This window comes from Struthio camelus, chromosome 14 (genome assembly GCF_040807025.1).
Source record: "Struthio camelus isolate bStrCam1 chromosome 14, bStrCam1.hap1, whole genome shotgun sequence".
Taxonomy (NCBI): Eukaryota; Metazoa; Chordata; class Aves; order Struthioniformes; family Struthionidae; genus Struthio; species Struthio camelus.
Window position 1 is genome coordinate 10496147 of NC_090955.1, and position 27157 is coordinate 10523303.

At 36.0% G+C, this 27157-nt stretch overlaps 1 protein-coding gene across 12 annotated transcripts in view; it reads right to left on the bottom strand.

The window, feature by feature from the left end:
- Positions 1–27157, bottom strand: part of CFAP20DC (CFAP20 domain containing) — a 95732-nt gene that overhangs the window by 11940 nt on the left and 56635 nt on the right. For all 12 annotated transcript variants that reach the window (XM_068907186.1, XM_068907183.1, XM_068907187.1 and 9 more), the window contains 3 exons: positions 23584–23997; positions 14625–14828; positions 8347–8408 (listed from right to left, as the gene is read on the bottom strand). In XM_068907186.1, coding sequence (XP_068763287.1) covers positions 8347–8408; positions 14625–14828; positions 23584–23997 — 680 coding nt within the window. The remainder of the gene's footprint in view (positions 1–8346; positions 8409–14624; positions 14829–23583; positions 23998–27157) is intronic.

The window sequence follows — 27157 nt, forward strand, 5'->3', positions numbered from 1 at the left end:
AATAACTAAAAAAATCATTAAAAGTACAAGTGAAACTGTGCAAGAAAAACTTGAATTTGCACCTCTTAATGGATTACAGCTGTAAATGAACTGGCTTATATTGGTGCTGGATCAGGTTCAAAGACAATAAAGGAAATGTGAATTCTATTTATTAAACTAGATGTGTAGACAGTACAAGCTGCTGCATTAAAATTGTGTACAGGATTAATCAAGCTGACCAGTATAAGCTGAAAGCCTGGTCTATAAATGCTATACCATTTTTCTTTCAATATTAGAGTTCAAATGATAGATTTTTTGCAGGTCATTAAAAAAATTGTGTGTTAAAATTCCTGCATATTAATCTAATCTTAATCAAGTAAATTCTAACAAATTACAGCAGATATTCATTGAGCAGTGAATCAATTAATTTGGAGTCCCACAAATGTCCATTAGGTAAGGTCTGCTTTGCTATTTTATACATAGCAATTAAATAAACCATTCATTTTAAGAATCATATTTTAATGCTTCACCAGTTCAGAAAACACCTGCAGCTAGAACCTAATGAGTCCTGGTCCAATTCAAATAAATTCTTTTCCCTACAGTCAGACCCAAACAGCATTTTACTGTTCTGGGCATCCTGGATGCAAATTGCATCCCATTTAACTTTTAACAGATGACAAGAAGCCAGAGGGCTTTCAAAAATCAATGGAGAGAACATGACTCAACAGAACACCAACTTTAATCTTATCCACCTGTTAAAGGTGTTGCTGCTGAATGTTTCTTACTCCCTGAAAATTACCTTTATTTTTCCTCAAGAAAGTTAAAAACAAAGCTAGAAAGCTCTGACCTTTCAGTATATTAATGCAGTGAACACTACAGCATGAAGCTGGAAACTTAATCATGACCGCAAAATAAGAACTATGCTACTACCTCAGCTTTTTTCAAAAATACCAAGCTCTCTCAACAACACTAAAATAACATCAAGGAATCAAAAATAACACTCTGTATGATGGATCAAAGCAATTGTACAAATTATACTGGAATGGCAAGTAAGGGAGGTGTAGGCATCTGTGCCCTTAGAAACCCAGCTAGCCTTACACTGTAAGAAAACACAAACAGGCATTGCTATTTGATTGTTTTTTGTTGTTCCTTGGGAGATGTTTCCTTTCTCTTGTTCTTCTGGACATAGACTGATCAAGACATTTTTGCACCAAAATAGCTGTAACACATTATCGTGAGTGCAGGAGACAACACAGACGCTTGGAGTCATGGAGTTTCACTTCCTGTTATCACAGATAACCACAGAATCCCATTCATAAACTAGAGACTTACCTTAAAACAAGAGACTTTCAACACTCATCATTCTAGAAATCGTCCTAGAGCTCACCACCTCTTCATATTTCACCTGTTTTCCAACAGTAGAAGTGCCTACTGCATATTGTGAATTACGAAAATTATTTCACTCATATAATCCTTTTTGAAGACTTTTGAGTATTACAAAGGGAAGAAGTAATAGGGATGCTGATCGCACTACTTTTCCTATGCAGATGACTATCCCATTCCCCAGTGTAACTGCTGTGAAGTCAGAATGTGAATTTCTATTTTGCCTTGGTATTTTTTTTAGAAAGAATCTCAAAGAAGCCTTACATTGAACCTCCTGAAAAACCTCCACATCTCCCACTGTGAAGGTAACCATTTGTTGGAAAGATGCCTGCGGACTGCAAGCAGCCACTTCTCAAGAACGTTAATATTACAGTGTTTGTTGTTACTTTACTTATACCAGAGAGGGTAGGAACAACAGCAGGGAACAGTTGACTCTTGCTGGCCTGTTCTCCAGCTCTGCATGGACTGACAACTCCGTTCTTAGGGTGGAACCAATACAAAATAGTCTCACTAACTTCTGAAGCTACAAAAAAAGAAATAAACTTCTTTATACTAACATGTATGCAACAGCATGCCCAGAAGCATTTGACTTGTTTTATATTCAAACCCTTACTGTATATACTGCCAGTTTTTTATGTTCTCAGATTCCCATACAAAGGAAAGTCATTTTTGTGTGGATTATTCGAAGAAGTTTTTGTGTGTTAGCCACTCGATTCTCAAAAATCTTTCTGCAGTTAAGCTTTTTACTATCATGATTAAAAATGAGACCTTTTCAATTAGATGTATCCTGTGCCATTTGCTTCTTTTGTCATGTTCTTTTTCATGCATATTATAGCCTGACAAACGCAGCAGAATTTCACTAATTCAGATTAACGATTGGCAGACCCATTGCAAATTGCTGTATTTTGTGGATGAGTAAAGTAACTGAACATGTGCAACGAAAAAGCAAAGTATATTTAGTGATATATTGTTCTTGTTCACTTATTCTGACAATTTTTGTGTAATTTTATAATACTTCATAATGTAAAATTGCTTGTTTTGCAGAAGTAATGGAGTTACATGACTTTGATCTTGTAACAAATTATAAAAATAAACAGGCTTTTTTGTTTGCAGAACTCAATCTTTTAATTTCCATTTTCAGCTTTGAGTTATTTTGGTATTTAAGCCATTTCCTGGATCCACTGGAGACAAAGATGTTTTGTGTCTGAATTTCACAGCATGCACATTAGAGAAGTTCCGCTGCAGTGCAAATAAATGTTATAACTACAATCCTTCTTTCACTGCACTGTTTTATAGGTGACTTTAATCTTACTGAAGCTCTCAACGGTACAATAACACATGCATCAGCTACTGGCATGTTTAGTTTTCATCTGGGATGAATGAGGGTGCTTAAATGGCAGTCCCAAAACTGAATATAACTTTAAGATTTATATTTGAGAGTATACAGGGGTTTGGGTTCTTCTGCTGGAACCACTGATAATTTTATGCAAATGTCAGGTTCTGTGATAATGGCAGTATTGAATATTTACAGCAAGGATGGGTTCAATAAAAAACTTCTGTACCAGAAACTTTTTTAAAAAGTGAAAGAATCCATTTCTTACTGAAATTAATAAAGAGTGGTCAAGTTATGCACAGAAATAATTGTTGGCTATGTTTAACTAATTAAACAGAATTTTATCAGCAATCAACTTTGAAAAGAAGTTAAAATGTTATTTATCTAAAGAAACATATTTCATTTCATGATTCATCATCTGAACCACTGTGCATACATATCGTTACAAAAATAAGAACATCACCTTGTACGATAAAGTAGTAATTAAGGATATGGGTGTGTTTTTTTGAGACAAAACCCACAACTTTTTCCTAAAATGTTGGATTTATTGTCCTCTTCAAACACGTTAATTTGCAAATCAATAAAACATTTCTTTTGTAATGCTCAATCTCAAATCCGTAATATTTATCTTAACATCAAATAATTGAATTTTATTACAAAGGCAACCATTGCTTAGTATTTTTTTGTTATATGTACTGTTTCTATTGGAGAGACAACTTTACCAAAAAAGGGAGAAAAAATTAGTATTCTTTAAGATTAGATGAAAGACGATGAAAGATGAATGATTTAGATGAAAGAAGAATGATGACATCCTGGTCAGTTTAATGTAACACATGTAGGTTACAATGACAAGACAGCATGCTTTAGTCTGCCTGTACCAAGCCAATGTGAAGTGAGGTCAGTGACTATTAATCATTTGTCAAAGACTGCAGGCCCTTATCAGCCAATTACAGTTACAAGGAAGTTTATATCACACCCTCAAGTGGCAAAGCTACAAACGATTTAAACCATAATACAGTGGTGACCCTTTTTAGAGATAAAATAGAAATCTTGATAAAATGCTAGCTTGCACTGCATCATCTATTTCCATTTAGCTATTTCAGCAAACACTTCATAATATCATTGGTTTTCCTTAAAATCAGGGATCTAGAATGTTCCTCAGTTTTAAGAGGTTTCATTTTTATTCATAATAAAACCACTGACGGAATCTAATTTAAATACAAAAAATGCCATTGAAGAAGCAACTGACTTGTGGGTACAGAGCAGATAAATTTAGCTTATTTAATAAGTCAGCTGCTAGGTGAGCTTGAGGATGGTATCAAATCCTATAACTTCAGAGCTATCGTTAACGCTCATGTTTCATAACAAAGCTTCTTTGAGATAACAATCTGCATGAATGCAGGTTTGAGGGTCACAGAGAAGGACAAGACACTGTGAAGGGGAGAAGGGAACCTGGTAAATGACATCAAATTCTTCTTCAGATTCTCAATGGGATTTTGGGGGTGACAATCTACATCATCAGCTATAGCTCCACCCTCGGTTTCACAAGAAGGCTTAAAGCTTCCTCCCTTCTTCCCCTCCCCATGCTGAGTCATGATCACCCATCAGGTCTTACGGTGGGGCTGACACACAGGGCTGAATGGGTAGGGTGTGCTATATCCTGGATGGACATGCACACTTCCAAATGCCAGCAAGGCAAGTGCGAGCTTCCAGCACCACAGAGGAAAAAGAGAGACGGGGCTAACAAGGGACTACAGTCCCCTTTACTCGTGGCAATTCTGTGCAGATAACCCTGACCATGCCCACAGCAGAGGTAGCGACAGTCCTTCGAAATACTATTTTCATTATATGAATTCCAACCATCCTTCAAAAAGCTGTTGCTAGTGAGAAGGATTTCAAATGGGCTATCAGCCTTCCTAACTCTCAGTTTTACTGGGATTACAAAAAGCAGATGTGAGCCTGTGCGTTTTGTCTGCACAGGGGAGTGGTGATTGCTATTTGAATAGCAGTTGTTTGAGAAATGTAACTCTAGCTCCTAAATTCTTGACTTTCTACCGCTCTTGCTTATGAATTGTTGTTTCTTGCTTTCTTAAAAGAACAGACATCACACTTGAGAGCTGGTAAGATATGAAAACCCCCAGCTACTAAGAGGGACATCAAATTAAACATCAGTTTAATAAATATTTTCATTTGTGAATGGAACTTAACTTGATCACTCATTCTTTGGCCTGAAACCACTGACTAATAGACTTTCCCATAAACTGAGGCTTTCATTTTGTATGCTGATCTTATGTTCCTGGCCATAATCCAAATCAGGCAGACATTTACTACCATCAAATATCTGTAACCATAATTCGCTCAAGGAATACATTTTTTTTCACATGGGTAGAATCAAATGTCTGGTTAACACCTAACTGAAAATTTGTCCGTGTACATTTTGTAGGAAATTACTGAAGGAAAATATACTTCTTGTGACAGGATATCCAATGAAGTGCTGAAATATTTATGTCCTACCTTAGTGCAGTTTCTAGGGAACAGCTGTGTGAACTTCAGAGAAACACATTTTATTTGGTAGGTTGGGAAGAGTCAGGTGTGATGCCAACTGAGGATCTGGTGAGGCAATGCTTGTAAGAATAGATTTCAGATTTCAAAAATCTCTCTCAAAGATGGAAAATCGGCTTTCATGAGGAATAAATTTTCTGAAGAGCATCTGCAGAAGTTCAGAAAATCTATACGTATAACTAGGCTCAAGTGGTATTTTTCAGAGAGCAGCTCCACATTTTACAGTCCAGTATGGTTAGAATTCCTCTAGAATCCTTCTTTGCTTTAGCATTCCCTTTAAAGAAACTTCCAAACCTTCTATGACACATGTCAAAGCCCAACCCTGCTTAAGTGCTTACTAAGTAGATGTAGGGTACAGAGGAGCTTCCAATATCTGTACTGGAGGGACAAGTACCACAGAATGATTTGTAGGGAAGAGAGCAATTCTGAAATTCAGCTGGAACAGCAAGCCTATTTGTGGAAACTGCAGAGCTAAGGCTTGAAACCCTGCACATCTTGCTCATCTGGCTCTATAGCCTCTGCAGTCAGCCTATCTCCTTTCATTAACTGGTTCTATGCCTTGCAAAGCAGCATGTTGTAGAGTCGATTTGTATGGCAGTAGCAATATTCTGTGGCAGGCTTATGACCATTACCCAGTGGAACGAAGGGAAAATGAGTCTTGCTAGGTCTTTTTATTGACTGCATTTCCATTACCTTCACAGGTGCTTTCTTTTCTGGCTTGTTCTTTTATCTTATTACAGAAAGAAGTTACATTTTCTGGACAATAGCTGTCACCTTGCTCTCTCTTCATTTCCCAGAAAATATCAGTACTAGGCTTTTTTTTTCCTAAGTTATTTGAGACCTGCCAAATTCTCTATCACTCTTCACAACAAATTATCTGTTGTTTCAGTAAGTGTATTATCTAATTGTCTGCATGCCATAGTATTTACACCCACTGAGCTACAACAGGATATATCAATTTTTCAAATATTCCCCTCTGCTTTCCTCTACGTACCTGCTTGCAAGCTTACACAGATTTAGAAATTTTTGCAGTTGCTCATGTATTACTTGTTAAAATTGGCTTTAAAGAACAGTTCAGGAACTAAGTTGCAGGATTACCATCAATCCTATCTCCCTTTCACCCAGGTATACACCCTCTGTGAAAAACAATACACAGTTTTCCTTTTTAAATGAAATGTAATGATGTGAATCACAGTATTCGAGTCACATATTCTCCAGTTTAATATCATGATGCAAACTGACCTCATAATTTTGTCACCTTCTCTATTTACAGCCCAATAATGCTCTTCTGGCAGTTCACAAGGGCTACTGAATTTATGAGGTACTTGCAAGCCAGGTATTTTACGAATACTTTGATTGCCTGCATTTCTCAAAAACAATTTCTACAGAAGTTTAAGTCTACTGTGTGTACTGGATTAAAATAGCATAGGAACTAAGTAGTAATTTATAATATTTTGTTTTAAATTTTATTATATGGAAATACAAATTTTTTACTGTTGATCATATTAACTTAAGTTGATCTGCTAAAATGTTTTATTTCTATGGATAACAGTGTTTATTCTGTTTTTCAGTACATAAAATGTACTGAGCACCAAATTGTTTTAGTACATGCACAAAAATAACTTAATAAAACCTGACTCAACCAAACTAAGGGCAAAAAGAAGATAACAGTGTAGCTTGGACTAAAATACTAGCAATTCTAAAGCCATCAGAAGAAAAAAATCAGTTATGGAATAGAGTCCCCACCAAAATGTGTCAGTCATAAGATACTTGACATCTTAATCTGTGGACTATAGTCAAGTGTCTCTGTCCACTTCCTCCATTGTAACAATTCATGAGGCTAGAGATAGTTCCTTTGGTAACCTGCACCAAGGTATAGAGACCAACACGAGCACTTGGACATACACGTGAGAGGGCACAGGAATCCAGGACTGCACTTTAGCTCCAGTAATATACTGTCTGCACTAAGAAACTCAGGGCTGCATGCTGCAATAACTGATGCATCTAGGTGAACCTCCACAGCCAGTTTCATAGCGTTCACTTCATGAAATCTAACAAGAAGATAATAAAAGCGTGGATGGCAACACTGAAACAAGTGACTGAAAACATCTCTATAAGGGTAAGTGGATATTATGCTGTACAATCAACTGGCACTACACTATCACAAAACATTTCAGACTGCTGATACCCTGAAAAGAAGTCAAGCAAACTCTCTAAATAAAGTCAGTCATATCTGAAATGTTCTCTCTTCTTACCCCTCCCAACACACATACGTTGTCCACGGACAAGCAAAATTCACCTTAATTAGGCCTACCAAAAGTGAAACAAAACATTTTTAAAATTAATTACACCCCCTGATCAGACTGTAAAAGAAATTGGCAAAGCAATGTTGGGGTTTTACAGGTACAAGTCGGTTCTGAAACAGAACAATTAATTTTGATTGCCTCAACTTTGATTACTTCTTCCCAGGCCCCTTCTCTACCTGGCCCCAAATATACAACTTACCTCACATTAAAGTCACAGGAATTTTGTTGCTGATTCCAGATAAAACAGACCCAGCTAAAAAATTAACAGGCAAAATATGTTGCAGACAGGATCCCTTTGAACTATCCCTCAGTGTTATAATCTAATACTCTCTCCTGCCTGTGCTGTCTATTGAAAAGTCCTGTCTAACTAGGCAACATTAATATAATTTGTAAAGAATGGATTCCCTGACATCTAGAGTTACCTACAGAATTTTAGTTCCAAGCCTTCAAACAAAAGAGAGAGAGAAAAAGAAATAGGTGAGAGTGTGTGCATGTGTGGCAGATTAGGAAGACTTGCTGAAACGCACACTAAAGCAGGTGTAGGATCAAGGCCTGTGTCAGTTACTTTAAATATATAACAGTACATTCAAAACATGCAGATTTCTGCCCTGCCTTCTGGGACAATGCAACCTGTAGACAATGAATAAAAAGAGCAATAGTAAAGCTCTCTGAGAGGAGGCTGCAATTGAAAAGAGAGCTGAGATTAAATCAAAGAATGTCACATTTAGTATTCAGAACATTTTAACTGAATTCTTATTGCCTGGGCTATAAATGGAATCTTACCGTGGGTTGGAATGAGAAAGTGGGCTCATTTCTTTCTGATAGTGATGTTCTTGACTGACAGGCTATGAGAAACAAAAAACAACAGTGAGAAAATAACTCTGCAAATATTCTTTCAGAATGTTTAAAGGTGTGTAAGGGATCCTTTTGAGGATACACATTTGCAGCTTTTGATACTAGAATTTTATGGTCTGTCTTCTTAAGTGTGAAATTCAAAAAGGATATTCAGATCCTAACTGTACAAAGGTATAACATAACGGAAAAGTCTCAACCAGAAGTTGACCATGTGGTCATTTTTCTATTGTCTGGTATAAAAGTGTGGGGATAGAGTCAGGAAAAGAGAGAGGGAAGGGCAGCAAAGATAAAAAAATTGTGATTATATGTATATAGCAAATATGGTGCAGGGACACTTAGTTGGATCCGCGTAGAACCAACGTCGCTTAAGGCTAGCCACCTCTGACCTAGAGCCAACAGGTCTGGCAGGCATGGTTCCCCTTTTCAGAAGCACAGTTAAGAGAAATCTCAGTGGTCCCAAATGAAGTCAGCTGAAACAGGCATGCTTCTCTATGACTCTGCTAATTTGAAACTCGGATTAAGCTGTTCATGGGTAACTGAGAGTGGACTGTATGAATATTCATACAAAACATTACCATTTTCCACAAAGATTCTTCAAATACTACCTACTCATATAAGAACGTGCCCCAAAGGTTGTAAGTTACATTATTTGGCTTATTCAAAACAGTTACTTGCAGGAAACACTGATACTCACAAACTGCTACAGAAATTGAAGAATTCTAAAATTCAGAAATACATTTAGTCTCAGTATATATTTACCGCTTCCAGAGAATAACTCCTACCCATTATCACAAACATCGAAACCAGTTCTAAACACATCACTTAAGTAAACGGAGAAACAAGTGAAAATACAAGCATAGGCAACACATTATCAATATGTGCACAATTTAGTACATGAAACGCTAAAAATAGATACTAAGAATTATGAAAAGGATCGGGACTTATACAGAAATCAATATAAAAAATGAGTAGGTTCATATGGTTTCAGGAAGTGGGGAAGGATGTGGTAAAATGTCTGTTCAGGATGAATGACATCCCAATTATTGCCAAACACGAGTCACTGCCGAGATGGTGGATGGTGCAATTCCCAAGTGATGGTCAGTTGAAGACAGAGGCTGAGAGAAAGTGAGTTAGTCAGTCTCTGAACCAGAATATCTGTCTCAATAATTTTTAGTCTCATTTCATAGTAAAGAGTAGTCTGCCTCAGTTTTGCAATTTGACTTGATGTGAATAGATCCCTCCAGGGGTTGTCAAACTGAGCTCTCAGTCAGAATAACTCTGGGTTTAAATATCACTCTTCTCGTCTGTCAGACTTCAAATCTGCCTGAACATTTTTGTGTTATGTGGCTCTTTTTTGTAAATCATCACAATGGAGGCCAAAAGACCTTCCACAAATTAGGTATGAACCTGGAAGCACTCTTTCAAGTATTTTTCAGATCAAACGCCTATTTGCTTGAACTTATGTTTAGGAGGAAGATGCTTGTGGAACAAGTAATCTCATTTCTCTCTGAGTACTTCCAGCTTGAAAGACAAGAGAGAATATTTTGGAGTCCGACGATGGAGCATTATACCACTGTGAGCTTCCAGGATTCCTCAATGAACAATCTAGCAGCATCTTCATTCTCCTCTCTGTCTCTGTCTGAGAATCAGGGAGCAGATGCAAGAAGGCATCCTGAATTTCTCTTATATACGATCTTGCTCCACAATGTTTGTGTTATATGCATGTCATATAACATAAGCTGAAACATAACACGTCACTGAAGTTGTTTGGAACCAGCTAGCCAAGAAGCTGAATGGGTCAATTCTCTAACAGGGGCAGGAAGGTCTTACTGGCTCTCTAGTTCAGGCACTAGAGCAGAAATATTTCATAAGCTGTAAAGCGTTCCTTGGATAATGTGTAGGATGTACAACTGCACAGTACAGAAAATTGCATCTTTCACATTATAACCAGTTGTGCAAAGCTAATGTGGAACTTCATCTAGATCTCGACATGTAAGAAAACATTCAGGCAAGACACAGGCAACTATTTTCTTTTTAAATATGTAGTTCTACATATACATATTATTGATTTGGAACTTTGCTCTGTGCGCCACGCACATTTTATAAAGCTTTACAATTCACCTTCCAAGTAAAATTATTATTAAAAAAAAAGGAAAAGTTTTTTATATTTATAGCTAATAGCTATGTTGGGTAATGTATAGTACTCAAAGCTATTTTATTCCTTTTTGGCTATCATAGTTTACAGCAGCTGCTAAACAACTTAAATTTCAGCAATATCTCCTGAGAGTATTTATTCAGTTGCTGGTAAACTATCATTGGCTATAAAATAGTTTTTAGTATATCACTTTTACAGTTGTTTAAGGACGTCTGTTCATCTGTTCTAATGGCAACTTAGCAATAAGATCTATGTGCCTTTCGCTCAGAAGAACTTCTGAACCTCATTAGAGTCAGTAATAGGTAAGAACTTTCAATGAATCTAGAGACTAAAAATGGTAAGTGATGGAAAATTTAAACTCACTAAAAATGTGTTCTATATATATAAAATACTACTTTGATAAATAAGTTCATTATCTAACACAATTATATCCTGTACTGCTTTGCAAAATATCATATGTATTCCAAAGAGGAAAGATACTCAAAAACCTGCCTTCTGGTGGTGCTGTTGCCACAGATTCCATCAAGTGACAGAAAGGTTATATAAAATGAATGAATATTTAGAAAAAAAAATACTCCTTACTTATCTTTAAAGGCTATAATAGAAGGGAATAGATATTATTGATTTAAATAATCAAAAAGTTATTTCCTGGAAGTACAAATAAACATGACAAGTTAATCACCACAGGAATTTCAAACTGTCCTTAATTTTTCAAACTACAATATGAGGATTATTTCTATTTCTTTTCATATACTGTACAGCTAAAAACATTTGCTAAATACAACTGAAAGATGGCTACAGATACATAAAAATTTTTCTGTGGTTTGCTAAAGGGACTGCAGGGGGGATTGATCTTTTGTAAATTCTCTTGACTCAGCTGGAAAGGTAGTGATTGTCACTACTGAAAATCTGGTGACATAAAATAAATTTCCTTTTATTATCTATATCTATATATCTATGGAATTTGTATAAGGAATAAGTATGTATAAGGAATAATTCTGAGTAAAAACTGGAAGCTGAAGGAATTATGACTTTACTCATTTTAAATCTTATAGCAGGACTGTGCACGGCAGAAGGCTGACAGCCAGGAGGAGCAACCTTCGAACATGCTTTAACCATTCCAAATATGCTGAATTCTGAGCTCTCAGTTTTGTAGACTAGCCGTGTGTACACGTTTAAAGCACATGTGAGACTGCTAAATGCAGAGATTCACAGAAAATAACTATATGAAATTATTTGAAAGATTTATAAATTTGAAAACCAGAGGGAAAATTAGATCAACTAGAATGACCATATGTCTATTACAGGCCATTAAACTTTAGATCACCGATAAAAACATCGAACATCAGGTCTAGAACTGATAGACTGATGGAGTCCTGCTGAGTATACTCCAGTCACAGATAATTCCCTGCTGACTGCTTTTGATATTTGTCCGGCGGCCAGTTCTAAATTCATTTAAAGCACGCTTTATTGATATTGTATGCTACTCGTTTTTCAAATAGAAAGTCACATGGTAAGCAAATACTTACAATGATTCAGCATATTACATCCAAGTAGTTACCTTTATCAAAGTTGTAAATTTATTAATGAAATGAGATCTGTTAAACAAGACATATTTTATATAAAATTACCATATTATTAAATGTTACTATCCTTTGAATCTCTGTTAACTGAACCCCCTGTCATTTTTTCACTGTTTTGAAATGATGTCAGACTAGCTGGCTTACAGTAACTTGGTCTTTTCAGCTGTCTGAATATTGACACAGTATCACTACTCTTAGACTTTTACAAAATATTGTGAGCATATAAAAAAATACTAAAACTTAACACCAGCACAGCAGAAACGTCCTCAACCCACTCTTTTAAGACTCTTCTGTGTCAAATAACTTGGAGTCTTAATCAAATAACCACCCTCTCTAATAAATCTGTTTATCACCTTCTTAGATACTACAGGACTAGAAAATTAGTCATCACCCTCACATGATTACTCTGCTTTTTCCCAAATATTTGAACAGAACTACAACAAGCAGCAGTAAACACAACTCCACACTTCAAAAACTAGTATCAGCATTAGCGATAGCTGGTGCTTGGCAGCTATCTCAAAAAGGAAAACATAAGTGAAAAAACAGATATTGGTACAAAAAAATCTCTTTGGGTCTAGGCAGAGGTATACTGGTGGGGAGAATTGTGGAAGCTCAATTTCAGCACTCTGTGCTGTAGTGAGGGACTAAGTAGCTAGTCCTTATCTGAGAAAGATTAGATTTGCTTTCTAGATTAGCTCTTCCATCCTTCCCAAACCAAGGTTCTTGCCATTAAAAACACAATGCTCACCAGGCAAAAGGCACAGCAGAAGGCTGTAGAGGTAAGACATACCAACACTTCAGTCAACAGACAGAAATTTGAAAAATTTGTCTCTCTCCAAGCCAAATGCATTGTTTTATGTAGAGAAAGATTGCCACAAAGGAGTATTATGAATAACTATACCTGTAATAAATTCATTTTAAGTGAATAACCTATTATAGCTAAACACTTCAAACTGAAAATTTTAGTCTGAAATGTACAGAAGCTGATCAAAGCAGTGGGATCAAAGAACTGTCTTTGCAACCACATAATGTTTCACTAAACACTGCAGTACAGTATTACAGTACAGAGCAGTACATTTCATTTTAAAAGTTCTTTTTGTTTCAGTCACATAATTTGTATTAACCAAGCCTGACATGTCCAAATATTCTTATCAATTTCCTGATAATTAGGGTACTCAAAAGTTAATGAGACTGCTATTCTCTTTATTTAATTGAGTCTCATTTGTCCAGTCTTACGGGTCTCCTCCATGTTGGAGTCTATCAAGTGAGTACTAAGAAAATGCATTGGAAATATGATGAAATCAACTAAATGCACAATATCAACATACGTTAAGTAGTTAGAGCCAGCTAATGTTCCTCTTATATCCCTCAAAATATTACTCTGTAAACCACGCTCTTATTAGAACAATGAATCATTTATCAATAAATCTCTGCTAATTCTAAACCTTCATTTATTAGTATAACACACGGCTCTAATATTGCATTGATCATCGATTATAGAAGATTGCTAACCACAGGCCTCCGTTTTGGGCCCTATGAATCCCTGGAGAAAATTTGCAGCTAACGTCATTTTAGAGCATTGAACCTGCGGTAATTTGTATTGGGGCAACACAGCAGTGTGTTACTCTTCTAAAGTTGGACCTGCCTCTGACAGCTGTGTTGCATTCGCTGCTTAGGCCACATTCATTGTTTATTATTGTTTCAGCTATAATAAAATAAGAACTATGTTAGTTAGAGAAATGGACTGTGAGGTTTTGAGTTTTACAGCAATGCCTGCAAGTACCTTTATATAGTTGCCAAAATGTTATTCTGTGATTTCATACATTCAATACTCTTCAGCGGACTGCTAACAAATACGCCTCTGCTTCTAACAACAGCACTCTGTCACACAGTACAGCTGTGTGCGGTTCTGTACCACTTCCTACCACGACAAATATTCATACAAGGTGCAAAACACAGAAGGATTACATACTAAGTGCTCAGAACTACTGCAGTGTTTCTCCGCTGTTCTCCTGGTTCAGTTCTTTAAAAGCAGTTAGCTGTTCAGCAATGAAACTATCAATGTAAGAAGCAATTATTTTCCATTACTTGTACTGTAATGCAGTACCTGACTGGTGTATCTGGGTTTCATTCATTTTGAAACTATTTTAAAGTACTGTAACACACACATGTAGCTTGTCAGCCACTGTTGTGACATGCTGTACAATTTATATAATTATTCAGGGTTCTACACTGGAATACATATAATAGGTTTGCTTGTTTTCCATGATGGTACTATGGAAGCTGCTGGAAGTACGTGTGTTTTGGTTGTGTGCTTTATAAGTTCTAAAAAACACGTTTGTTAAGGCTATCTTAAATTTCAAAGGTATCCTCAGAAGTTTTACCCAACACCACTGAACCTCAGAGTTGGTAGGGACTATGTAACCATTCAAAGAATTTTAGAAAAAATACTGCATGTTTAGACTCACTGGTGGGAAAGAAGAGTTCCAGGTTGCTGTATCATCACTGCTTGTGCTTATGCTAACATTGCAGTCATCCATCTGTGACGCGCTCAGCCCATGTGAGATCCCAGTATCCCCTAATTCTTCATTTTGTTGTCTCGTCATGCTCGCCAACATCTGTAGTTCAGATGCACTTAGTCTATTCGACTGGTAGTTCTTCCAGTTATACTCCTGTGAAATAGAATGGAAAAGTTAACAGTATAGACAGGATCATGGAATAGAATATTGGGATAAAACAGATCCCTTGGGGAATCCTTTGGGGAATCTTCAAGAAGCTATAGTACTAAAAAAGAAACAGAATATTTACTAGAAAAGATTAGTTAACAGATTTCTGTTTAGCTATGAAGATCAAGCATATACATATAACTTCATGGGAAGGCAGCAGAATACAAACATTGCATGCACTGCACAGCAGTTTGCATCCAGGGTGTTTCGTGAATTTGCTGTTCTATTGAAATTAAAAACAGAAGATTGATTCATACTTTTCAAAAGTATGAAAATCTAGCAGGTAAAATTGCTTAAATATCAAATGCAAATCTTGAAATAAACACAATCGCATAGTTATTATGGTACCATAAACACTGCCAACATAAAATTCAGTTATTTGTCAAGCATAGCGTAGCATTTCTCTGGAAAGCTACATATGTCAGCCCTAATTTTTAAAAGTTATTTCAGCAACTTGCTAGCGTACAGATTTTAAAATAAATGCCTCTATACTTTCATTTTACTTTGTACTTACCAACTGTTATCTCAAATTTGATCCAGAGGCCAAAAGCTAAAAAAATTATTAACTATTCTGCAGTTTGTCCTTATGCCTCACACAGAACTTCATGATAGGAATGTTTAAGTGGGCTCAATTTGCTGCAGCATCGTCTCTGTTCAGATAGTTCCTTTCTTAGGAAAAACTTTATTTTTCATAAAAAGTCCACACAGGAGCAAATCTAATACTTGAGGTCTTTAGTTTCATTTGAAGTCAAGTTGTTCTGTTGCAGGTCATGAAAGGAAGTATGAAGCATTTCTGCTTGACAAGCAAATCCACAGTAGCGACTAGGATTTCTGACAATTTATATTCCTAGACTATCGCCGACAGACTCCCAAAGACTCCGAGGGACAGTGCTTTCACTCTCGGGAACAGAATGGGGCTGTCCTCCAGGGACTAAATCATACTGATGAGGAGCTGTGCTGGCAGCAGGAGTATTCCCCCAACCTGTTCTGCTATGGGGGGACAGCGGGCAACTGAAAACCTTAACTATGTAAGCAGGTCAGCAGTGTTACTGAGGTGGACATTGCTAGCTTTTCCTACTACAAAATCCAGAAATCTTTCAGTGGGTCTTCTAGGGGGACAAAAGTCACCTTCCTGTCTGTGAGCTATTACTAGAGGGTCCCCCCTTCTTTGTCCCTGTGTATATAGCGTACATTTTAAGTCCTGTAGGTGGATTATAGTCTTGAACTGGCCACACCTGAAACACAGGATTATTTGAATGGCAGCTTCATTTTAGTAAGAGAAGTATTACAGCAGCCTTCAATATCTTCAGGCTATCACCTCACATAAACAAGACGTCTGCCTTTAAAAACACTCACAAGTATATGAGTTATTCTACATAGGTTCACTTGTTCTGCTCTGCAGAAGTATGAAATATACCTGCCACAAAAGACATTATACACTGGACACTATTTCCACATTTTAAGGAAATCATGGAAAAAGATAAATAGACATCCTAGATTTGCATCTGCATCACTTAGAATTTCACAAAGTGCTCACTTTCACTAGAAAGATTACACGACATCACTGCTCAAACAGGAACTTATTTTGCAGCTGCAAACAGTGCATTTTTCTGTTTTAGGCAGTTCCATACACCTTAATGAAACTCTATTTTCTGGGAATCAGAAAAGCATTATTGTTCCTCTGATCCCCTTTCTTTCTAGCTTTTTTTGTCCTCGAGATCAGAGTAAAGCCAGATAATGAAGGATTATAAGCATAATACATTACTTATTTCCCTTCCAGAAGAGAAATCGGGGATACATTCATACATTCATTCATAGTACTATATTGCAAGTGTAGGATGTGCAATACATTGCACAGTGGAAGAGAATTTTGGATCAAGAACAGATGGAGAAACTCTTTTTAATAATACATGTAACAGCAGCACGCAGCGAACAGCACCTTGACTACAGCTCAAGCTCTAGAATATTTAACTAAGCATTTGCAAAAATATTTTTAAAATGAAAACATGTAGTATATTTTTGTTTCTTCACGGTTGCCATAAAAGAAATCAACAGTTATTATCTGAATAGTATGTAAAACAATACTATTTTATTTCCAGGTAAGAAATTAAGTACCAGTCAGTAAAGATTGCTGACAAACCAAACACTAAGTTTTTGTGAGTGATCGCTCCTTTTTTTTTTTTTTTTTTTTTTTTTTTTACATTTTCTGTATCTCATTCTGACTCCTCTGGTAATAGATATTTCACCTAAAGCCAGCTACAGCAAATAACCAATCAAAAAGAAAATTAGCATTGAAATAATAAAGTAAACCATCTTTGATGGGAAGCATGCCTGCAAATTGCCAATCAGCAGGTAAATGTACCATGTAAAACTAGACTTATGACTGAAGGGCTCTCACATGGGTACATCTGCATGTGCAAGTAAGCAGAGCTTTGTGAAAAAGACAATTAATTCTAAAGCTCATTGCAAACATTTTCAAATTTTTATTATATATCTCAAATTCTTAGTCAAATGTCTTTTCAAAAGCCATTTACAGATTTTCCTACAGAATCACCTCAAGCACTAGGAGACTGTTTTCAGCACAGATCAATATAGTCTGCCATTTTGTACACGGCATCAGTGCGTGAGCACACACACACGAGCGACTACCGCTCTCCTGCTACATGTGGCTAGAATGCAGGTCCTGGAGCTGCTCTGCTGAGCCCACCATGGAAATGAATCATGGGGGATTTACCTTATGTTCCCATTTTCAGAATACTGAAAGGTCTCGAAACACTACAGTCTGGAACGGATTTTTCTGAAATCTATGCAAAATTAGACATAGCTACTTTCATAAGGGGTGATTACCTTGGTTTCATAGCACCGCAAAGAGTTTAAATCAATCTCCTTTATATTTCAGTTAAGAATTAGATGAATTGTACCAGCTGAGATGACGACATCGTCATCATGTAAAGCAGTATTACCTAGATAAGTTTTGATAGAGTAATTCTTATACAAAGCATTAATCCCAGTCCATCTTTTAGGCATCTGCTACTATTATTAGCACAGGTGCTACCCCTTTTTACCTCTAGCTTTTGACGTCCAAGTTTTATTCCTGAATTGTGTGATTGTTAACGATCATATTTTATTCCTAAAATAGCACACAACATTTTATCTAGACCCTTACTGAATTTAAGTTATTAGTTCAATTATTATTAGTTATTAGTTCATATCAAGCCTGCTATGTTACATCTGGAAAGTCTTGCTTTTTCTCTGATTTATCAGTGTTCCATCAGATCTGCCACCGTTTTAACCTTTACTGATCTTACTGAAGTTGTTGATTTCCTTTGGATTTTCCTATATGGGAGCCCTCTGAATTTCATTTGTTTGATGAGTACAAGAGAAGCTTCTGTTTATCTTTCTTACTCGTATACAAACCAATTGGCATGAACAAAATCAAAGGACAGCATGAACTACTGCCATGCAGAATAAAAGCATTAAGAGCTGAAAGAACATTTTTCTCGTTATCTTGAGGCAAAACGTTCCCCAGTCCTGTCTGCATTTTCTTTTACCTCTATGAAGAAAGATGTATAGATGTTGGAATTTTTACAAAACAACTCAAAAAAATTCTTTTGTTTTTTTCCTTTAGCTTATTTCAAATTGTCATTCTGTTTTCCTCTCTTATAATCCTCCCATTCTTCAACAGAAATACCATGTTCAGAAAGGAGTCATGACAGTTTTCTGTCCTTTACTGCGTCTACAATAAACTCCTTGCAATAAAGGAGAAATAGTTTGGACTAAATATTCTGTAGCTTCAGACGATTACTAAAAAAAAAAAAAAAAAGCCTCTTCACAAATTTTATGCTGTTTTAGCTGATTTTCAAAGAGAGAATTTGAAAACTGAATTTGAGATGAAGTTCATTTTGTAATTTAGGAGAAACATTTGATGTAAAAAGTAATTCTGCAATACTTGTGAATTTGTCTAAATTGAATATTGCATTTAGTAATTAAAAGCTTATCTTGTCTTTCAGCATATCCTCCCCCTATGATAAAAAGAGCTTTTCTATTAAGCTCTTAAAACTTTTGCTAGATTGACAAAACCTGTTGTTTAAAGGATTTTTTTCATACATAATGACATTTGCATACTTCTAGTTTCAAATGATTCATTCAGAATTGTTTGAATGTAGTTATACGCGCAGAAAAGTTTAATTACCAGCTATCTACATGGCTGAAGTATTACCCAGAGGGTTGTACTTCTTTCTTAATTAAAAATATTTGAACTTAATAATAGAGAACTCTATTAAAACATGAATAAAACATTGCAAGCAACCAGGTCCTTAAAGCGTATTAAGCAGTTAGCAAATCGATGGCAGTAAGAGTTGGTTAAGATTTTTTTTCTTTCCACCAGTCCTCTCTATGAGCAGATTAGGAGAGACTACTTCTCTGTAAACTCTCACTCTAATACCCTTTCATACAAAACTGTCTTCTCATACAAAATTCTCAAAATGATGAAGAGTGTTTCTAAATGGAAATAAAATAATTACAGGCCTAAAGCAAACAAAAAGCTCCAGTGCTGTCTCACTGTAGTTAGCAAATATTGTAGGTCAGAACTTTTTTCTTAAAACTTACAGGAACCTAGAATATTGATTTCTGTAGCTGAGAAAACCTTTGGAATCCATTTGTCCCAAAGCTATTACATTTGGTACACTGTGGTCCTACACAATTTTCTCTTATTTTTACATTCTTTTGGCTTCTATAGGAAAAGGAGAAAGAAAGAAGGAACGATTGAACTTTCTTACTAATTTTCTGCTCCTATTAAAACTTCCCTATTTTTTCATATCTTTTTTCAGCCATTATCTTGGACAGCATACTTCAAAATGTATGTATGTTGAGTATGAAGATTTATAACTTTTGTTTCACTACATCAGTTTTACATGCGATAAGGATCATGCAGTTATGAGCCAAGAACTGCTATGAGCCAAGAAAAAGAACTATTTAGCTATTCTTTCTCTTTCTTGCCTTTTTTTTTTTTTTTTTTAGGGAATTCACATCCTTTGCTTTAACAGACAATTTATTGTTGCACTTGCACCATCCAGTGAGGGATGCCTCATTGCCTTACAGTCACAAAACCTGAGCCTAAAACAGATCAGAGAACTGCCAAATAACAGATACTAAAAAATGAAAGTTTGGGAAAAGACAAGAAAAGAAATGAAATAATACAATAAGAATACGGTATCTCATGGGGAAAAAAACCTGAAGTTTTCAGAGAACACATTACAAAATGTCATCTCAAATGGCTATCACTTCAGCAAACTTGAGCACAATGCACAGCAAACCACACCAAGCTGTTGGCATTACCGTGTCAGGGGGTAAATGCTCACACATAGCTGGAATACAACTAAACAGCCTGCTATTTCACTGCAGTTTGTATTAGACCAGCTATTCTTCCTATTAGTACTAGCACAGATAGATGTCCTTGTAAGAACTATACCTGCTGCTGACAGACATTGCACACTTCCTAAACTCTAGAAGAAACTGCAGAGCAAGAGGGAGACCAGCTGGCATACGTGAGCCCTATGCAAGTGTGCCATACATGCAGACCACGTGGGCAATCAGTAGCTGTAAAGGAAACAGGGCAATAGCAAAGATAGCTTGTTATCAGGCTTGGCAGGACTGAAGCCAAAGTAATAAAGTATTTTGGTTCCTAAAAATGACAAAAGAGGACTTTGTAATGCAAAACTAATTGCAAGCCATGTGGGTAGTCTACATTTAGTTACATTCTAATGGATAAAGAAAAGTTGATCACTGCTTTAAACACTCATAACATCTTTCATGAAAGCAATCAACATTCCATTTTGTTATGGACAAATAGATTATAGTTCTGATTGGTAATAAACATACTTGAATTTTAAGTGGAACAATTTCCTAAAGCTGAAAATAATCAGGAAACAAGGGAGGAATACATTTAATCATAAAAACGTGAGCAGTTACTGGAAACTAGAAAGTTTGTGTCCAATCCCACAGCTATGAATAGAGAGTCCTACAGATAAAATTAAGAGGGGAAGTGAATGTAAAACTTAAAACATACACCATTTTATCACATATATGTTGACAGACAGATAAATGTATATTAACATATCTCAGAAACAGAGAAACAGAGTTGGTGTTAGCACTGACTGGGGAATATAAAGTATTCTCATAGCGCTACAAAATATGGAAGTGAGTATCTTACTTCTGTCTAAATCCAAAAAAACACAGGCATTGCATACTTCCACATTTTCTACATCAGAAGCAGCAATTCTAATGTCTTGAAAATAAATTTATAGAACATATGCTATTTGTAGGACTTTCTCTGCTTTTGTTATGTGTGTTCTTTTTATTATCTTTAAGCTTATCAGCCATTGTTTATTTTCATTGATGTCTTTGCCTTCCATCAGTAATTTTCTATTAACTCCAGTGATACCATCCTGCAGGACAATAAATATACTTTGTACTTAGATGGCCACTCTTATCTTGAAGTTTAGAAATTCACCATAAGGTCTCAGCATCATTTCACGTTTCCACATACATTATTGTATTTCATTCCCCTTGTTTTCCCCTACTCCCTTTCCTTCCCAGAAGAAACTTGTGTCTACACCCTTCATGAAAAAGGATAGTCTGTTTTTACCAGGAAAAGAGCAAGCCCTTTACAAAATCTACTCAGCTACTTGTAAAATATCAGAAGAGACTTCAAGGAGAAACCTCAATCAAGAGACTGATTCACAGTCTGACTCGCTGGATTACGGGATACATAAAATTTTCATAACCCCTTCACCAGTAAAAAGACTCATTTCACAAAAAACACTGAAGCATCAGTGGTATGGCAATAAGCAGGTCTCCCTACCACAGATATCAAGAAAAGTTGAACATGTGCTTTCCTAGACACTATTCTTTAATCCCAGTTTGGACTGCTCTTCCTAGTGTTTAAGGCCCAGTTTTCTACATCCACATGTAGCAGCAGTGTGGTCCATTCTCAGCAGCCATAGGAGCCAAAAGTAGGTGTTATCACCAGGGTCATCACAATATGATCTTGCCACAGCAGCAGCCCTGTCCCACAGAAGTAGTCACTCCTGCTTCCCCTTTTGTGGAGGCCGTGAAATCATATAAATAAAATTAACTTTATCAACAAGAACAGAATCACCATGGACTAAAATTCCAACAATTGAACAGCATCAAAATCCCCTTAGTAGTACGGTGACTGTGATATCCTTAAGATTAGATAAGCTGCAAGGACAAAAAACACAATAATGGTGGTAGACTTTAATTCCTACATGTCACCTAGGAAAATGCCATGCTGTAACCCATTACTGTGACTAATTTTCCCAAAGCATAAATAACTACTTCATGGAGCCACAAAAAGAGAAGCACTTATTCTTTTGGTTCCCAGTAGTGCGCAGCATCTGGTTCAAGATATTACAAAAAAACAAAAAACAAAAACAAAAAACCACTCTTACATTAGTGACCATGATTCAACAGCCTTGGGAGAAAAGGCTAAAAAAAAAAAAACACACAAAAGCAAATCTGAGACTAAATACAACAAAACTTGACCTGCAGAAGAGACAACTGAAGAAGAATATGATATACAGCCATAAAATACAACACAAAGACAACACCTTTCACTCAAGAAGTTGCTAAGCCGTACTGCTGGTAGGAAGCTGGCAGGACATGCTGGTGAGGTAACACCGGAAGCCTGCTCTGTCCTTGCACTTCTCTCTAGCCCTCTACAACTCACCGCTGCAGGACAGAAGATGCTGGCTCTGCAAGTCTTCTGTCTCAGGCAGTGTTAGCTGAAGTCTGAGAATAACAGTCTCTGAAGTCTTAGGAACAAATTTGGCTTGCTCCACTCAGCTGCTCAGGATGAAATCTAATCCACTCATAACGCATTTAGCAAGGAGGTTAGATGTTAAAAAATACAAATATGCAGTAACTCCAAGCACAACAAAATTCCATAACCAAAACGTGGAACAGTAACATACTTCCTCATTTGCTATTTACACAATACACTTGATTATTAAGCTCTAATTCCTGATTCAAAGCACATCGTTTAACATAAGCTAAGAAACAAGAATTAACTATTAAGAAATCTGTGAGACCATAATTAGCATCAGAGTAATTTCTTCTTAAAATTACTGTACGTTTCCATAAAGAGAGCACAGGAAGAAAAAAAACTGGGGATAAAACAACACTGGTAAACGTAACAGTTCCTACAGCAGCCTGGCACTTCAGCCAATGTCACACAGCCTTACTGCTAGCCTTCAGTCACATAATTTATTGTTTTTCCTAACTGCAGCAGACAGACTATGAAGTACATAGATTAATCATTTTTCTATGGTCCCTCTTTAATACAGTTATTGAAAGTCTATCAATTTTCTTCTGTAGCCTTTCAGCCCAAAATTACATATGCATTTCTAGTGCATACATTTCTAAAATGGGAGTTGCTCGATTACACCTGTTTTATTTATGAACCTCTGTGATTTCTGCTTTATCTGAAGTACTATTTTATGGGCAACAAAAAACTACAAAACAAAACTTTCAGGAGACTGAGCTTGGTAAATACTGTTACGATAAACCTGGAACGTATCTGTAAGACGTGTACTATTTCTCACTTCTTGCAAATGGGCTTTTAATACAGCTCCTCTATTTATACAATCTACTCATTTAATTTTAAAGTAAAATCACTTACACAAGTCTCTGTTGTCATACAAGAATTTTCTCTAGAGATTTTCTTCATAGACTTTTTATTGACTGATGTTTGCAACTGACCAAACACTCCTTCAGATCTGTCAGGTTTTTCTGATGCACTTGGAATTACTCTAAAGAATTCTGATTTACTTCCAGTTGGAGAAAGACAAAGGGTAGGCATTAAGCCTCTCTGAGAGTTAGCAGAATCTGTTTTTTTCATAGCAGAACACTGTGGTTTTGCCAATACAGTTTCCTTGAGGTTGTATTTGCTGTGTCCCTTATTCTTCCAGCATTCATTTTTCCATGACATTCTCTTTAATGGGATCTCTTTAAAAACTGCTGAATCAGATGCTCCTTGCCTGCTGTGGCTGGTCTCAAGGTACTCAGCACCCTGGATGAATTCACTGTTGTCACCCTAAATTTAGGAAACAAAGCATCAGTGATTTCCTCTCCTCATCACACAATACTATTTTATGCAAAACACTTAACCTTAACGTTTCAAAATGGCTCTTTAATTTGTACAGCTTTATTCTAAATTTGCAAAGATTTTGAGAACCATCTGCTCTTGCCGGCAACAAACGCACAAACCTGACTATACCATAAACATATTTCTCCTACTTCAGTAGGGAACCAAAGGGAGGGAGGGGAGAAGCCACTGCACATTTCAAAACATAGGCCCAAATTTTTTTCCCCAACTTAGAATGCTGGAAACCTCTCAAACCTGTGGTTACATGATAATCATCATTTAAATAAAATTTGTAACAACTGCACAACAAAAAGGAAGGAAAAAGCCCATGACAGTGGTGTCTTTCTATCAAAAAGGATGGTATTCCATACTTTCCGATAACATCTTGAACTCAAACATGAAGAATATTCCCGCTGAGGTCACTTTGCACACCTCTGCATGTTACTGGAATACCATTTCAGAATTTTGGAACTTATTTTATTAGCCTTATATTTATGCTCCGAATAATGTATCTGCAAAACATCCCATGAATCAAGTTTCTTATGCTCACTAATACAATTATATAATTAAGACTTTCCCTATTAGCATATATAGATTTTCTGTTAACATAAAACAAAAATACATTGTAACTAAAATACTTATACCCTCAACTCATCCGTGGAAGCTTCTTTGTAAGATAAGCAGGTAAAATGGGTACAGTTACTTGAAAGGGAAAAGCACAGCTATCAGTTACTGCTCCTTAATACTTTTATAATAGAGGGTACTCAGGATACAAAGTTTTGCTTTTTATTTTGTGTTATGATATTTTATGAACTGACTAGTAGGTGAGCTGCAAAAAGACCTCAAAAGTGCTGATGCAAAAAATAGAAGCAGGGAATACATTTGGAGATATTTTGATAGGAAGGTTTCTTTTATCTTCTTAGTCTATAAACTTCAAAAAGGCTCAATTTCTCCATCTATACAGAAGACTAATTTCTTATTTTATCCTCTAGCATCGTTTTTGGAAGTATAAGAAACGAAGGTTACACTGAGGATGAGTTAAATAAGCTTAGCAACATGGGAAAATGAGTAAAATGGAAAAAAAACCACAGACACGCTATGTAGCCTTCAGAAGTTCCAGTCTTCTTGATTCATCCTAAAAGATTTGAGAAAACCAAATAACAATAATGTATATTATTTACATAAAATTGAAATACGTCTTCTTTTTTTTCTTACAGACTATAGTCTCTATTCAGCATGCACCTAAGCACACGCTTAAGTTAGGTATGTTCAAGGGAGTTAAGAATGAATATAAAAGTTAATAAAGCATATTTTTGATTCCAAGAGTAAACTCACTGAATGTAATTATTTGAATAAATTATCTAATTTTAATTTATGAAATATTGCAGCACCGCTTCATGGATCTAATGTGTTTTCTAGCACTTTAGATAAGACTACATATATAAGAAGGAACAAGCAAGGTTGAATTTATTTATTAAGATATCACTGACTGCTACTGTTATGCAAAAAACAAGGGAGCAATGAATTTACATTATGTTTTCTATAAAGGTACACTGATATAGCCCTTTCTACAATGCTTGTTTTTGCTGCACATTTCAGTCAGAACAAGAAATTTACAAATACATGAAACGTCATCAAGTTTATAAACACTTTGTGTTGTTTTAGTTCATTCAATTTTTATTAACACTAAAATGATACACATTTTGGAAAGTTATAATTTTTTTTTTTTTATTTCCCTACATAGTAATTTCCTTGAAATACAAGCACATGCTTCTCTCTTTTTCCAGTGTTTTCACTTGGCATGGAGTTATTTTAAAATCTTTGCTGGAAGCCCACCTTAAATTAACCTAATTTAGTATGGAAGATTATTACAGAAAATACTGCATTATTTTCATGCATTGGGGGCAAAAACGTCACCTTGATTTGTCTACAACTTAAATCCCACCCACCTTTCCATGTCTCTTCAGCCAAAAATATTTAGGTTCTAGAATAATTTGTTTGTTAAATATTCAATCATGAAATGATGCCAAAACAACAGTAAAGTTTGCTTGATGAACTGTAGCACAGCATATGTGTACCGAAGATGAGAATGATTTCCCTGAGGACTTAGCATTTGCGCCTCTGTACTGCATTCCTTGTAAGGACATGCAGATGGGCAGGTGGACAATAATTTCTGGATACATAAAACGGATTACTCTTGCTGGGCTGTAATTTTAAGATGATTCTAATGACTCTAAAGGGCCACCTACTCGGAGCAGATGGGATATAGTCCCTTGGAAGGCAGAGCCCTAATACTGAGGTATCAGAGTGAAATTGCCCGTCAGTCTTTTAATGGCACATTATCTTCTTTAATTTTATTCCTTTACTCTTTGAATCATTTAAGGGCAGAACATTTCTCAATTTCTTCACTGAAGTCTTCACAGATGAACGTGCCACTTAAAACATAATTTTCTGATAGCACTGTGTGACACTGCAGTCACACCGGAGTCACACAGCTCCTGTAACCAGCAAGAGTTCTTGCTTTCGCTCTGGGTTTGGCTGAATCTGTAAGCGTGTCATGTCAGCATTTAATTAGATTAAGTCTCTGACAGAAGTTTGGGCTGAAAACATGGACATTTATATAATTATTAAATAAGCTATTTGATGGTAAACGATTCCAAAAGAAGAAGCAATTTTATCCTTTACTGATCTTTTGATGCCGATAATTGAATAACAGCATTTAACTATTTCAGTGACTAAACAGTTGCCACTGAAGGGAATTTATAAGTGACTGCTGTTTTCAGTTTGCAAGTTGAAAGAAAAGTTACATAAAGGATATAATCCTAGCATAAGTATTGTGCACATCTTAACAGCTTTCAGCACACGCAATGTAAAGGGAGTCAACGTTCACTTATTTGAAATTTATTGTGAAGCGCAACAATGGTCTGTTTCATATATTTTACAATTTAATAAGTATCTATTCATAGAAAATACTGCTTTCCTACAGCTTTAGTCAAAAAGTACATAATGCTCCTTTGCAGCTCCACTAACTTTAAAATTAGTCTGGGATGAAACTGGGACTTGATCCCTTTTACTGTCATTTTAGAATTCATAATGCAGTGACTTCAAA